Below are 15471 nucleotides of genomic sequence, written 5' to 3'. Positions count from 1 at the left end.
GCGTGATACATTGTTGCATTGTATCAAGCTTGTTCCAACTACTTGACTACTAACGAAATATATTGACGTCCGATCCCACAAGGGCAGAAAGCAGAGTTCATGTGCGACATATACAACCTGGATTCTCAGTTCGTGTCTTCACAATGCAACATGAATTGGGCGGTGGAGCCTATCAACTTCTACGACAATAAACTGAGCAGCGGTCTCCAGGGGGTCTGTAAACCCGGTAGAGGTGATCATGGCACGGCCGAGGAAAGCACCATGGCCGAGTTAAGTACAGCCCCTGCAATGTACGACGACGAGAGTGCCATCGACTTCAGCTCCTACATCGAGTCGATGACAGCAGTGCCACACCTGGAACTCTGCAACGATGAACTTTTCCTTGACTTATTCAACACTGTGAAGCAAGAAAAGACCGATTTATGCATGTCAGCCTCGACTACATCGCCCAGCAACATGCAACATATGTCAAGTTGTTCAACCAACGCATACGCATTTGGAAACCAAAAAGAGTTCGAGAGGAAGCTCAAGGGGGGATTTGACAAGGGGGCCTTCAGCGCACCGATCAAGCAGGAATCGGACTGGAGCGACAGTGACATGTCCTCGTCGTTACCTTCACAGATAGAAACCTGCGACAAGACCTCCGTGAGCCGTCTCATGGGACAACCAACTCCGCCAACAACCCCAGAGCCCATCTCAAGCCACTCCAGTGTCAGCTCAACCCAGTCCTCTCCTCGGAAGGTCGGCAAGGACAGAGGGAAAAATAATGTTGACAGGTACAGTCATGAGTACCGCCAGAGACGCGAGAGGAATAACGTTGCGGTGAGGAAAAGCAGGGACAAGGCAAAGCAACGCAACGTGGAAATGCAGCAAAATATGCTTGAACTGGGTTCAGAGAATGACAGATTACACAAAACCATCGATCAGCTAAACCGTGAGCTCACTGGGCTGAGGGATTTCTTCAAGCAGCTTCCCAATAACAATTCCTCGTTTGTGGGGACCACGGGTGGGGACATCCGGTGACAAATTGTCACTTTCTAATGAACTGAACTGAGCTTTTGAAATACATACCTCAACAGACTTTTATTACCATCTGTGTAACAGATGCATTACAAACAAGCGTACATTTATGGCACTGGAAATGTACTGGAAACCGGAGGCCTACTCCCATATTGCTGCCATAATCGTTTTTGGGAAAAAAACATTTGTATATTAAATTATTTTACCACTTCATTTACATATTGTTATACCAGATATGATACATGTTTTTATAATTCCAAACTTTGTATAAGAGCCAGAGCATGCTCACATTTTTATATAGTTTGTATAAAAAACTTGAAATATTTGGCTATATGGAATCTCTAATAAAAGTGCTGAAAAGTCATACAAATCATGGTCTATGTGTGTGTTTGGGATGCATAGATTATTAGTATACATCAGTGATTATAAATGACTTGGAATGGTTAAAGTGGGTTTTATTTGGATCTGGTGGTGCCAAGAATCTACCTCAGTTGGAGTTGGGCCACCTCTGTAGAATGGCATTTTCACGGCTATTTAAATAAAGACCCGAAAAAGGTAAAATATTTTTTTTACATTAAAAAATAACTATACATACACTAGCACTAGCATACAATGTTTATTGACAGAGTATAAGTACCATTCATCTTCAGAAATATATTAGGAGGTAGATATTCAAGGAAACACAGAGAAACGTGTGGCTATTTACAGCAAACAGGCATATTTTACAGTCACCAGTTGGACCCACGTGGGCCAAGTTTGACATATGTTGCTCCTCTCTGGTCTGTCAGTTCTAGCCTTGGGCTGTCAGCTCCTGGGTCCTAACCCATCAGTAACACACAAACAGATCTATTTTCACCAATTATTCACATTCTGTACAGAGAGAGCTTGTGGGGCTGGGCTGAGGAGGCCTCAGTCTTACAGATTTATTTCATGGGGTCCCACTCCCCACTTTGACAGCCTCAGAGGCAGATGTCTTCCAGGCCGACGCACAGGGCAGGTTTCCTGGTGACCACACGGATGTAAGCGCTGATGGGGCCCACCTCCCTCCCCAACACATTCTCCATCTTGCAACGTGGGCCAAGTTTGACATATGTTGCTCCTCTCTGGTCTGTCAGTTCTAGCCTTGGGCTGTCAGCTTCTGGGTCCTAACCCATCAGTAACACACAAACAGATCTATTTTTTCACCAATTATTCACATTCTGTACAGAGAGAGCTTGTGGGGCTGGGCTGAGGAGGCCTCAGTCTTACAGATTTATTTCATGGGGTCCCACTCCCCACTTTGACAGCCTCAGAGGCAGATGTCTTCCAGGCCGACGCACAGGGCAGGTTTCCTGGTGACCACACGGATGTAAGCGCTGATGGGGCCCACCCCCCTCCCCAACACATTCTCCATCTTGCAACCTGGAAACTCCAGCACATGGGCAATCAAAACCTAACCATGGATCAATAGTCTTAGGATATGGTCTTACATACAAGTTAGACATGCTCAATGAGAACAAAAGTTGGAGCTAAGCTAACCATCAAATGTCAATGTTACTCGTATAATATAGTTTCTGACGACAAAACACAGTATTGTTATTATTAGATTGGTGGGGGGAAAACACCCAATGCAAAAATTCAATAGACAATATATGTATTGGATACGGTATGTGGTGCTGATCCACTTCAGTTAACCTGGGTTGCCCGGATTCTCAATAATGGATGTAAGCCAAGAATATACCAAGAATGCTTGATGGTATATGATGGTCAGAGCCATACATTTAGATATATGGCTCTGATGGTGGTATGTGGTGAAACTAGTGGTTATATATTAGAAGGCAATATAGAGCCAACTTCAGCAACACTAGTATCATGTGGCTTCTCTTACACTATTGATCTGTGTGAGTGAGTGAGGCCATTGTTCTAAACAGATTGTCACGGATCCCTCCGGAACTTTCATTGCGCACACCTGGCCCCTATTCCCACTGATTGTATTTGTATATATGTGCCCTTTGTTCATCATGGTGCTGTCCATTATTGTTACAATGTACATTGGTGCGTGTGAGTACCTGTACTGTGTGTTTTGGGCTTTTGTGCACTTGTGGATTGTGCAGATGATTACGGGTCTAGTCCCATGTGTTAATCATTGTGCGTGTGTGTATTTATTTGAGGTACTCCTCGCTCTTTTGTTTGGGTTTCAACCCTGTGTTTTGTGTACATGTTTGTTTGGTGTTTGTCCCCGTGCCTTTACACGCTGTAATATGGGGTATAATAAAAAAAACTATTACGCATTCCTGCGCCTGTCTTCCAAATCATTGTTACCAACGTGACACAGATCTCTTATCACAGTCTAACTACGGGACATTGGACAAATGACAATGATGTCACTGTGTCAGCAAATATACTGAGTTTGTTCTGACACATGGGAGGATCCAGATGCTGTACTGGTGCACTTAACCATACTTAACTGAGAGACAAGCACTGTCTACATAAATAAAAGGAAGGTAATGTACCGTATATTACATAACAGGTGAGCAAGAGAGAACTCCCCTCATGGCCAGAGGCTGCAGAGTAACACACAGGCATGATGGTGCTCTGCTGGAGCTAGAAAACAGCAGAGAGAGAGAATAGTCACCATACTAGGTGTTTGAATGGCCTGTGCTGGTCCATCAAACTACAGTTCTTCATATATTACAGCACATGCATTATAAGAATGTTATAAGATATTATAAGCATGGACCTTATTTCAGAGCATTTTTTGACAGTTTCACTTTCTCATAACGATACAGTCAAAGACTTTATTTGACAGCGACACTGTAAGAAAATACAGAAGTATGAGGATACCCTTAAAGTGATACGATGTTTTGAGCTCACACCTTGATTAAGATTAGATTTGATCATACTTCAATTTCTGCTACTATATGCGTATACACTGCTATCACACATTGAAAATACAGACATTTGCCAATACACATTCACATAACTAGAACTCAAAATCACAGACTCTCACCAGGGAATCACAAGCCACACAATCGAATGCTTGACTAGAGACAGCACAGGCATAAGGTGTTATAATACAGAAGATGACTTCACATTTCCCAGCCATCCCGAGTTTCCGAGACCCCTCTGGGAAAAATTCAGTTATTATATTCTATTGTATTGGTAAACCAATAATTCAATCAGTTTATTAGGCTTATCAACTATAGCTTTTCAGCAAGTGCATTGAAGACTTACAGCTTTTGGGGTGCCATCTCCAAGCAGTCACTCCCACATAAGCTGCAGACTGGCCAGGAGTAGGCTATGTCCTCATCCACACCAACTATCACACCCTGCAAACACCAACAAAACCATCAGTACCAGCCAGAAACAAACCACTACAGGACACCACACTGACCAACCTGGTTCACATAGGCAAGCAACAAGGGCGGAAACTGAGAATTAGCGGTTTAATCATCTTATCAATATTCCACTGTGGGTTTGGCTTAAAAACGAAATATATAACTAGCTCTGTAAGAAAATAAAAATGCAATTCTTATCTGTGAGATGATAAGGATAGCAAGCGTTTACTCCCTTAACCAAACTGACACATTCTCAGTTAATGGCCCGAGATGCGTCCGGGACCACACATGCACACCAACTTATGTAAGATACAGTGCCTTCAGAAAGTATTCACACCCCTTGACTCCCCCCCCCCCAAAAAAAATTATTAGAACCTCAATAAAAAATGTATTAAATGTAGATTTTGTATCACTGGCCTACACACAATACCCCATAATGTCAGTGGACTTATGTTTTTAGAAAATTGTACAAATTATTTAAAAAGTAAAAGCTGAAATGTCTTGAGTCAATAAGTGTTCAACCACTTTGTTATGGCAAGCCTAAATATGTTCAGGAGAAAAAGTGTGCTTTACAAGTCACATAATAAGTTGCATGGACTCACTCTGTGTGCAATAATAGTGTTTAACATAACTTTTTTTAATGACTACCTCATCTCTGTAGCCCACACATACAATTATCTGTAAGGTCCCCAGTCAAGCAGTGAATTTCAAACAGATTCATCCACAAAAACCAAGGATGTTTTCCAATGCTTCGCAGAAAAGGGTACCTATTGGTAGAAGGGTAAAATAAAAAAGCAGACATTGAATATCCCTTAGAGTACGGTGAAGTTATTAATTATACTTTGGATGGTGTATCAATGCACCCAGTCACTACAAAGATACAGGCATCCTTCCTAACTCAGTTACCGGAGAGGAAGGAAACAGGTCAGGGATTTCACCATGAGGCCAATGGTGTCTTTCAAACAGTTACAGAGTTTAACAGCTGTGATAGAAGAAAACTGCGGATGAATCAACAACATTGTATTTACTCCACAATACTAATTAAAATGACAGAGTGCAAAGAAGGAAGCCTGTACAGGATAAAAAATAATGTACACTGGTGTTGGTAACCAAGTTACAGTTTTGACTTAAATCTGCTTGAAAATCTATGGCAAGACTTGGCTGTCCAGCAATGATCAACAAGCAACTTGGCAGATCTTGAAGAATTATAAAAAGAATAATGTGCTAATATTGTACAACGCTTTTAAAAAAAAAGCTTTATTTAACTAGGCAAGTCAGTTAAGAACAAATTCTTATTTACAACGACGGCCTACCAGGGAACAGTGGGTTAACTGCCTTGTTCATGGGCAGACCAACATATCTTTTCCCTTGTCAGCCCAGGGATTTGATCCAGCAACCTTTCAGGTTACAGGCCCAATGCTTTAACCACTAGGCTACCTGCCGCCCGAGTATATGAGTGTAGATAAAGACATATACACCCTTTTCTATACTACAGAGCTGTACTGTGCTGGCCTGGTTACCATAGTTGCTGGAACCGTGCTGGAAAGGACAAGACCAGCTTACCCAGAAAGACTCAGAACAGTAAAAGCTGCCAAAGTTGATTCTAAACATGTATTGACTCGTGGGTGTAAATATTTATGTAAATGAGATATTTCTGCTTTTCATTTTCAATAACTGTGCTAACATTTCTAAATACATGTTTTCATTTTGTCATTATGGGTATTGTGTGTAGATGGGTGAAAAACAAATACATTTAATACATTTTGAATTCAAAATTCAACACAACAAAATGTGGAATAAGTCAAGGGATATGAATACTTTCTGAAGGCACCATAGATAATTTCCAACTTGATTAAAAAAACTCTGAGCCTTCACACAGAGCCAAGGCAAGCTGCCAAAAGTTAGAAGGTACTTACGAGTGTAGATGAAGATATATTAAACCCTTTTCTATACTACAGAGCCAAGCAGAGCTGTACAGTGCTGGCCTGGTTACCATAGTTGCTGGAACCGTGCTGGAAAGGACAATTTGAAGAAATAAAAATATCTGAGCCAGGACAGCATGGTTCAGGTTCGTGTAAGTAGTGTGATTCAGGCATTGGTGTTTGTTGTATTATTCTGCCAGCTGATCAAACATGAAAGACCAGTGAGAGAGTCCTGAACTAATCCAGAGGGTTCACAGTTTGATCCAACATGGAAGACAAGGGAAGGAGACCTGAACTAATCCAAAGGGTTCACAGTTTGATCCAACATGGAAGACAAGAGAAGGAGACCTGAACTAATCCAAAGGGTTCACAGTTTGATCCAACATGGAAGACAAGGGAAGGAGACCTGAACTAATCCAGAGGGTTCACAGTTTGATCCAACATGGAAGACAAGGGAAGGAGACCTGAACTAATCCAGAGGGTTCACAGTTTGATCCAACATGGAAGACAAGGGAAGGAGACCTGAACTAATCCAGAGGGTTCACAGTTTGATCCAACATGGAAGACAAGGGAAGGAGACCTGAACTAATCCAAAGGGTTCACAGTTTGATCCAACATGGAAGACAAGGGAAGGAGACCTGAACTAATCCAGAGGGTTCACAGTTTGATCCAACATGGAAGACAAGGGAAGGAGACCTGAACTAATCCAGAGGGTTCACAGTTTGATCCAACATGGAAGACAAGGGAAGGAGACCTGAACTAATCCAGAGGGTTCACAGTTTCACCTTTGATCTCTGCTGTGACACAGGATGTTAACAGATGCAGCTTGTCGTGATTTACTCCACTTTCCCTACATTTGCACATAAAATAGGCTGTAGTGCCACCAGACAGTGAATGGATTTGTTTCCAGTACCTTAAGGGCTTACATTACTCTTTAGTTTGATTTGATCACTTAAAGGACAACTCCACCCAAAAACGATATATTTTGCCATTTGTTTCAATAGTACATTGTTGATATGTTGATTGCATGTCAGCAATCAAGTTTTCAAGATATGTAACTTTCAAAAATCATAAATCTGGCCCGTACTATGCATGATGGCCAGATTTCTGTGTTTTGAAAGTTACATATCTTGGAAGCTTGTCTATTATCTCTTAATAATTACCATTAGTAAATAGAGAAAGAGCAGCTTGTCCTGATTGATAAGTCATTCAATAAACACATACCAAACCATATTGGATTAATCCAATAAAAAGAACACAAACCAGGTAACTCACAAATGACTTTGCATTTATACCAACAAGGTGTGAGTGTTATAAAGTACATTCCTTGAATGATTTGTTCTTCAGTCCACAGCTAGCTATATTGGAGGGCCTTAAAAGGTTGTCAGAATCAGTGGCTCAACTGCTTGAGGGAAACTGTGAATAACAGCGGAAGAACACAATGCATTCGACTAACCACAAGAACGCCTCTCTGTTTCTCACAAAGCAAGACATACAGATAGGCTACAGTCACAAAACACTCAAAATAACAACTGTTTGTCTTTCTGTAACAAAACAACATCTGGGCCAACCCTGAAAATAATTGATAAAGGAAGACAGCGTGACTTTCAAGCCACAAAGGTGAATGACGTGTACAGTATATATACTGACCCGAGAACATGCAAAGAGAGTTAGGTGGTGTTTCTGGGCTCAGAGGATCCAGCCTCACAGGCTATGGTAAAGCCTGGGCTGGGCTTGAGGTAGAGGCTGAGGTAAGTACTGGGTCTCAGACAATGCTAGTGACCATGGGCCCACTGTGCTCTCAGTATCTGGGCATCACACAGATACCAAATGCTGCACAAATGACTGCTCCACGCACAGGATCCACGCACAAACCTGAACATGGAGAGAAATAACGGCATAGCATCATAAAAAAGTAGTTTGAACCTGACATTGGAGGTGATAAATGACAACAACCTGGCACTTGTCTTTTCCTACTAGCACTGACTTTGCTGATATTTTCTTTATTGAGATAGTGTACTGACTACGACTGTGATATGTGGTTGTCTCACCTAGCTGTCTTAAGATGAATGCAAACCCCCGGGCTGCTGCTGCAGACTGACCCACATCACTACATTGAGACTGGAGGGGAGAGCGATGGGTGGAGAGTGAGAGATATAGTGGGGGATGGGTGGAGAGTGATATATATAGTGGGGGATGGGAATAGGAGGTATCATTCATATATTAGCCAATATCATAATAAAGAGAACAAAAGAAAAGGGAGAGGGGATCATTCATCACTGCAGATTAATATATATATAGAGAGAGAGAGAGACAGAGAGAGTATGAGAGTATGAGAGAGAGAGAGAGGCAGAGAGAGTATGAGAGGGAGAGAGAGAGAGAGAGAGAGAGAGAGAGACACAGAGAGACAGGGAGGGAGAGAAAGAAATGGGTGTGAGAGACTATGAGCTTACTTGGAAAGTACAATCCTAAGTGTGCAGCACTCCCTTATGTGCTGCCTCAATAGACACACACACACATACTGCTGACTCCAGTCCCTTAGTCAGTGTAAGACACTTATCAAGTGTCTTAGTGAATAAACACATTTCTGTCTAACTGTCAAATAAAAAGCACAAGGCCCTGCTGGTTCAGTGTGGTTGCTCTGATTCATTTATTTGATGACTGACATGAAAAAGAGTGGTATAGACAGAAAGCATTGGACTTTGCCACTCACTTTGTTCTGGGCTATTACTGTTTCTCCCTCCCAGAGGTCAAAGTGTAAAGGTTTCACAGATCAATGGAAAAGAATGCCCGGTAGATATTTTAGTATGCACACAGATAGTGAAGGCTGCTCTCTACGTCAGTTGTTGCCTCTTGTCTCATCAACAGCCAGTTCAAATCATCAGCGTCTGTCCACCACAACAGGACGTGATCATGTTCCTGTCAACTCTTCAGTTGATTTACATCTACACGTCTCTAATAAGATACATATCACAGATGACAGTTTCTCAGTGATGTCTATACACTCTTATTCAATTCCAAGATGCATTTGAAAGTACCTGCATTTTATTTGTGGATGACAGCTAAAGCGATGGCTGCTCAGCTCACACTGAAACATATAACAGGTAGTTACTTACAACAATGCATATTTGATTTCTACAGGTTCAACATAGAGTCAGAGTAAAGGAAAATGGTGTAATCTGGAGTTAACAACTCAATACACGTTTGGAGGAATAGTTGGGGAGGTAAAAACAAGGAGGAGAGACGAAAGCATCTCAAACTGTTGAGTTGGGTTAGACTTCAGTTCTATGTGTATGTGTGTGTGTGTCACTAGTTACCTGGAGTATGTCTCAGGATTTGTTGTGTAGGAGGCAGGTATAGAGGGGATAAAAGCTGTTTGAACACAAAAGAGATTGACTTCCGACACTGTTCAGAGGTGCTAAGTACTGTCGGCAGGCAAACGTTTGACAATCCTACCGGTGTGTCTGAGCTTTGATTCAGTCAGTACAGAGAGTTTGCATAGGCAGTTTCTTATGCTCACAAAAATGAACCACAATACCATGGGTTCTCAATATAAATTAGAGTGGTATCACAGGTGGCCAGACTGTCTGTCAGGTAAGAGTCTGTTATACCTGCGAGAGAGAAGATGAAGAAGACAGTGGGGTACAAGCTATACAGGGAGGGATGTGCAACAACATCACAGTTCATTTCACTTCTATGGAATCACAGATCTGTTAAGGCAGGGCACTTTATAGTTTCACAGAATCAACAGAAAGCATGCTGAGACTGGTGCGATACACACACACCTCCCTTTATCACTATCAATCTCACACACACTGAAAAGTGGAACTTAGAACAACACCCTATGTAAATCACACACAAAAACAAGTATGGCTTCTATTGGTTTCAATTGACAGTTTTGATGGCTCAGGGTCTGGATGTCGCAAAACCTGAAAAAAAGAGATTGCATCCCCACCCCAAAACCAAACTGAATTAAACTTGTCCTTTTTGAGTTCAGGACCACCAGTTAGTCAGTGTGTGAAAGGTGGAGTTGACGTTGCTATTCCTCCTCATGCTGTCACTCAGTCTGTTGTTAGGAACCAGTTCCCCAGGTCCTAATCACAGGGTATCTGTGTACATAACTGGCTCTGCAGCCCAGGCTGGTCCAACAGGTCAGGGTAAAGACTGAGCTCACCTCACACATTATTTTGTTACTAAGATCTGAATGTAGCGTTTTGTAGCTTTCTACGTGTGGGAGTATGTGAGTACTGAAAAGGGGGAGTCAAGGACAACACTAACATTTATCTTAAAGCTGACTGTACATCATTACATCAGCGTTATGTAATTGTTGATTTAATGATGGTTAAAATATGGAGGTTTTTAAGTGCCAACAAATGATTGATAGAGAGGCTTTTTAAAAGATTGAACACCAGCTATTGTATGGATGTTTTCTTTTGCACAGAGTATAAGATGGTGGCTACATCTGTTTGGTGCAATCCCAAATTGACCCCTAAACCCTATGCACTTCTGGAGATCTGAGAGGATTTAACAGGTGTACATAATATGGTTATCACACCACCTTGACCTCTGATAGGCTAGGTGGAAGTTTCACCGTATTGCTTTCACCTGTCCAATCCTCTCAGATCTCCACATGGGCACAGGGCTTAGGGGTCGATTTGGGATTGGGCCTTTGTTTTTGCTCCTGAAGGTGATATATCCATCATGGCTGACTGTAGACAACAACCCTGCAAAATTATGGGATGTACTCTAACCCCTCCTCTAAATGTCCCCACACCAGTTCCTAAACTGTTACTAATCTGAGCTCCTGACTGTGGAAAGTAACTCATAGGTTCAGTGCGTGCACCGATGATGTATCACTTTACATGTAAACATGGGACAGTGACATGGCAGGATGATCAGTGGGCGGCCATCTTGAACTCAGGATGGAAAGTTATTATGAGAGGTACATAGGTTAAATGAGTGCAGTGGAAACTGTCCATGGCTTTCATATTGGCGACACATTTGGCAGCTATTGATCATTCACAGTTCACACCTGTTTTTGTAGCTTTAGCTTCAGGCTCGGATATCAGATATCACAGGCCTTAGTCCAGAGCTGTGTTGGCCCTGCTAGGGAGACTCGCAAATAATCACTAAAATCTTAATAAATACATGTGTACCTTGGACTAACAATAGTCTGTAGCCCTAAGTTGAAGTTCAGGTGAAACGGCCTACATTAGATGGTGTGTATGTGTGTGTCTGTGTGTGTGTGTGTGTGAATCTGTGTCCGTAGGTGTGTGTGACTCTCTCTGACCTCCTGGTGTAGAGGTGAAGGAGGCCCTGGCAGGGTGTGGAGCTGGACCACACTGAACATCCCCTAGCAGTCCTGGACCAGCTCACACAGCCTGGGATCAATCCACATAGGAACAGGGAGAATGGAGGGAAATAAATTGAGGGTTGCAAGAAAAGGTTGTCGTTTGCCAGTCCATTGACTATCATTTATAATCTGTATTCATATAATAATTTATGTTGGTGATGGTGTAAGAATATAATATTAATTGAACCAACATTCTGAACCAAACCCACTGCTTTGAACCAAACCACTGCTTTGAACCAAACCCAAACCCTCTGCTTTGTGAATAGGGTTTATGTTGAATTGTGTGAGGTTGGTGGCTGGTTTGACAGGCTGGCTGCTGAGAGAGAGGACCTTTGGCCTAGTAAACAAGATGTGCTGCTCTGCTACTGCATACTGCTGCTCCCAGCGACCTAGGAGTAGAAGGACATAGCAGGAGGAGTTACTAGTACTCACAGAGAGATATCAGAGGGAGTTAGCAGGAGGAGTTACTAGGACTAACAGAGAGATATCAGAGGGAATTAGCATGAGTAGTTACTAGGACTAACAGAGAGATATCAGAGGGAGTTAGCAGGAGTAGTTACTAGGACTAACAGAGGGATATCAGAGGGAGTTAGCAGGAGGAGTTACTAGGACTAACAGAGATATCAGAGGGAGTTAGCAGGAGTAGTTACTAGGACTAACAGAGGGATATCAGAGGGAGTTAGCAGGAGTAGTTACTAGGACTAACAGAGAGATATCAGAGGGAGTTAGCAGGAGTAGTTACTAGGACTAACAGAGAGATATCAGAGGGAGTTAGTAGGAGGAGTTACTAGGACTAACAGAGAGATATCAGAGGGAGTTAGCAGGAGTAGTTACTAGGACTAACAGAGAGATATCAGAGGGAGTTAGCAGGAGTAGTTACTAGGACTAACAGAGATATCAGAGGGAGTTAGCAGGAGTAGTTACTAGGACTAACAGAGAGATATCAGAGGGAGTTAGCAGGAGGAGTTACTAGGACTAACAGAGAGATATCAGAGGGAGTTAGCAGGAGGAGTTACTAGGACTAACAGAGAGATATCAGAGGGAGTTAGCAGGAGGAGTTACTAGGACTAACATAGATATCAGAGGGAGTTAGCAGGAGTAGTTACTAGGACTAACAGAGGGATATCAGAGAGAGTTAGCAGGAGGAGTTACTAGGACTAACAGAGATATCAGTGGGAGTTAGCAGGAGTAGTTACTAGGACTAACAGAGAGATATCAGAGGGAGTTAGCAGGAGGAGTTACTAGGACTAACAGAGAGATATCAGAGGGAGTTAGCAGGAGTAGTTACTAGGACTAACAGAGAGATATCAGAGGGAGTTAGCAGGAGTAGTTACTAGGACTAACAGAGATATCAGAGGGAGTTAGCAGGAGTAGTTACTAGGACTAACAGAGAGATATCAGAGGGAGTTAGCAGGAGTAGTTACTAGGACTAACAGAGAGATATCAGAGGGAGTTAGCAGGAGGAGTTACTAGGACTAACAGAGAGATATCAGAGGGAGTTAGCAGGAGGAGTTACTAGGACTAACATAGATATCAGAGGGAGTTAGCAGGAGTAGTTACTAGGACTAACAGAGGGATATCAGAGAGAGTTAGCAGGAGGAGTTACTAGGACTAACAGAGATATCAGTGGGAGTTAGCAGGAGTAGTTACTAGGACTAACAGAGAGATATCAGAGGGAGTTAGCAGGAGTAGTTACTAGGACTAACAGAGAGATATCAGAGGGAGTTAGCAGGAGTAGTTACTAGGACTAACAGAGAGATATCAGAGGGAGTTAGCAGGAGTAGTTACTAGGACTAACAGAGAGATATCAGAGGGAGTTAGCAGGAGGAGTTACTAGGACTAACAGAGAGATATCAGAGGGAGTTAGCAGGAGGTGTTACTAGGACTAACAGAGAGATATCAGAGGGAGTTAGCAGGAGTAGTTACTAGGACTAACAGAGATATCAGAGGGAGTTAGCAGGAGTAGTTACTAGGACTAACAGAGATATCAGAGGGAGTTAGCAGGAGTAGTTACTAGGACTAACAGAGAGATATCAGAGGGCGTTAGCAAGAGGAGTTACTAGGACTAACAGAGGGAGTTAGCAGGAGTAGTTACTAGGACTAACAGAGAGATATCAGAGGGAGTTAGCATGAGGAGTTACTAGGACTAACAGAGAGATATCAGAGGGAGTTAGCAGGAGTAGTTACTAGGACTAACAGAGAGATATCAGAGGGAGTTAGCAGGAGTAGTTACTAGGACTAACAGAGATATCAGAGGGAGTTAGCAGGAGTAGTTACTAGGACTAACAGAGAGATATCAGAGGGAGTTAGCAGGAGTAGTTACTAGGACTAACAGAGATATCAGAGGGAGTTAGCAGGAGGAGTTACTAGGACTAACAGAGAGATATCAGAGGGAGTTAGCAGGAGGAGTTACTAGGACTAACAGAGATATCAGAGGGAGTTAGCAGGAGTAGTTACTAGGACTAACAGAGGGATATCAGAGGGAGTTAGCAGGAGGAGTTACTAGGACTAACAGAGATATCAGAGGGAGTTAGCAGGAGTAGTTACTAGGACTAACAGAGATATCAGAGGGAGTTAGCAGGAGTAGTTACTAGGACTAACAGAGGGATATCAGAGGGAGTTAGCAGGAGTAGTTACTAGGACTAACAGAGAGATATCAGATGGAGTTAGCAGGAGTAGTTACTAGGACTAACAGAGAGATATCAGAGGGAGTTAGCAGGAGTAGTTACTAGGACTAACAGAGAGATATCAGAGAGAGTTAGCAGGAGGAGTTACTAGGACTAACAGAGAGATATCAGAGGGAGTTAGCAGGAGTAGTTACTAGGACTAACAGAGAGATATCAGAGGGAGTTAGCAGGAGGAGTTACTAGGACTAACAGAGATATCAGAGGGAGTTAGCAGGAGGAGTTACTAGGACTAACAGAGAGATATCAGAGGGAGTTAGCAGGAGTAGTTACTAGGACTAACAGAGAGATATCAGAGGGAGTTAGCAGGAGTAGTTACTAGGACTAACAGAGAGATATCAGAGGGAGTTAGCAGGAGTAGTTACTAGGACTAACAGAGATATCAGAGGGAGTTAGCAGGAGGAGTTACTAGGACTAACATAGATATCAGAGGGAGTTAGCAGGAGGAGTTACTAGGACTAACAGAGGGAGTTAGCAGGAGTAGTTACTAGGACTAACAGAGAGATATCAGAGGGAGTTAGCAGGAGGAGTTACTAGGACTAACAGAGGGAGTTAGCAGGAGTAGTTACTAGGACTAACAGAGAGATATCAGAGGGAGTTAGCAGGAGGAGTTACTAGGACTAACAGAGATATATCAGAGGGAGTTAGCAGGAGGAGTTACTAGGACTAACAGAGATATCAGAGGGAGTTAGCAGGAGGAGTTACTAGGACTAACAGAGGGATATCAGAGGGAGTTAGCAGGAGTAGTTACTAGGACTAACAGAGATATCAGAGGGAGTTAGCAGGAGTAGTTACTAGGACTAACAGAGGGATATCAGAGGGAGTTAGCAGGAGGAGTTACTAGGACTAACAGAGGGATATCAGAGGGAGTTAGCAGGAGGAGTTACTAGGACTAACAGAGATATCAGAGGGAGTTAGCAGGAGTAGTTACTAGGACTAACAGAGATATCAGAGGGAGTTAGCAGGAGTAGTTACTAGGACTAACAGAGGGATATCAGAGGGAGTTAGCAGGAGTAGTTACTAGGACTAACAGAGAGATATCAGAGGGAGTTAGCAGGAGTAGTTACTAGGACTAACAGAGAGATATCAGAGGGAGTTAGCAGGAGGAGTTACTAGGACTAACAGAGGGAGTTAGCAGGAGTAGTTACTAGGACTAACAGAGAGATATCAGAGGG

General features: G+C 42.7%; 1 protein-coding gene and 1 pseudogene across 1 annotated transcript; one reads left to right on the top strand and one right to left on the bottom strand.

Annotated features, from left to right (window-relative positions):
• Positions 1-99: 99 nt before the first annotated feature.
• Positions 100-1023, top strand: LOC139387524 (CCAAT/enhancer-binding protein delta-like). Its single transcript, XM_071133813.1, has one exon. It carries the CDS (start codon positions 100-102, stop codon positions 1021-1023), a length of 924 nt encoding a protein of 307 aa, XP_070989914.1.
• Positions 1024-2308: 1285 nt separating this feature from the next.
• LOC139386743 (DNA repair-scaffolding protein-like) overlaps positions 2309-15471 on the bottom strand; it is a 49188-nt pseudogene continuing 36025 nt past the window's right edge.

The sequence above is a fragment of the Oncorhynchus clarkii genome, chromosome 28 (genome assembly GCF_045791955.1).
Source record: "Oncorhynchus clarkii lewisi isolate Uvic-CL-2024 chromosome 28, UVic_Ocla_1.0, whole genome shotgun sequence".
NCBI lineage: Eukaryota > Metazoa > Chordata > Actinopteri > Salmoniformes > Salmonidae > Oncorhynchus > Oncorhynchus clarkii.
Note: the sequence above shows the minus strand (reverse complement) of the source record. Positions and strands in the feature narration are given on the sequence as shown.

Excerpts from the sequence above, each read along its gene's own strand:
- LOC139387524 (XM_071133813.1), top strand. The coding sequence starts at position 100 with ATGTGCGACATATACAACCTGGATTCTCAGTTCGTGTCTTCACAATGC.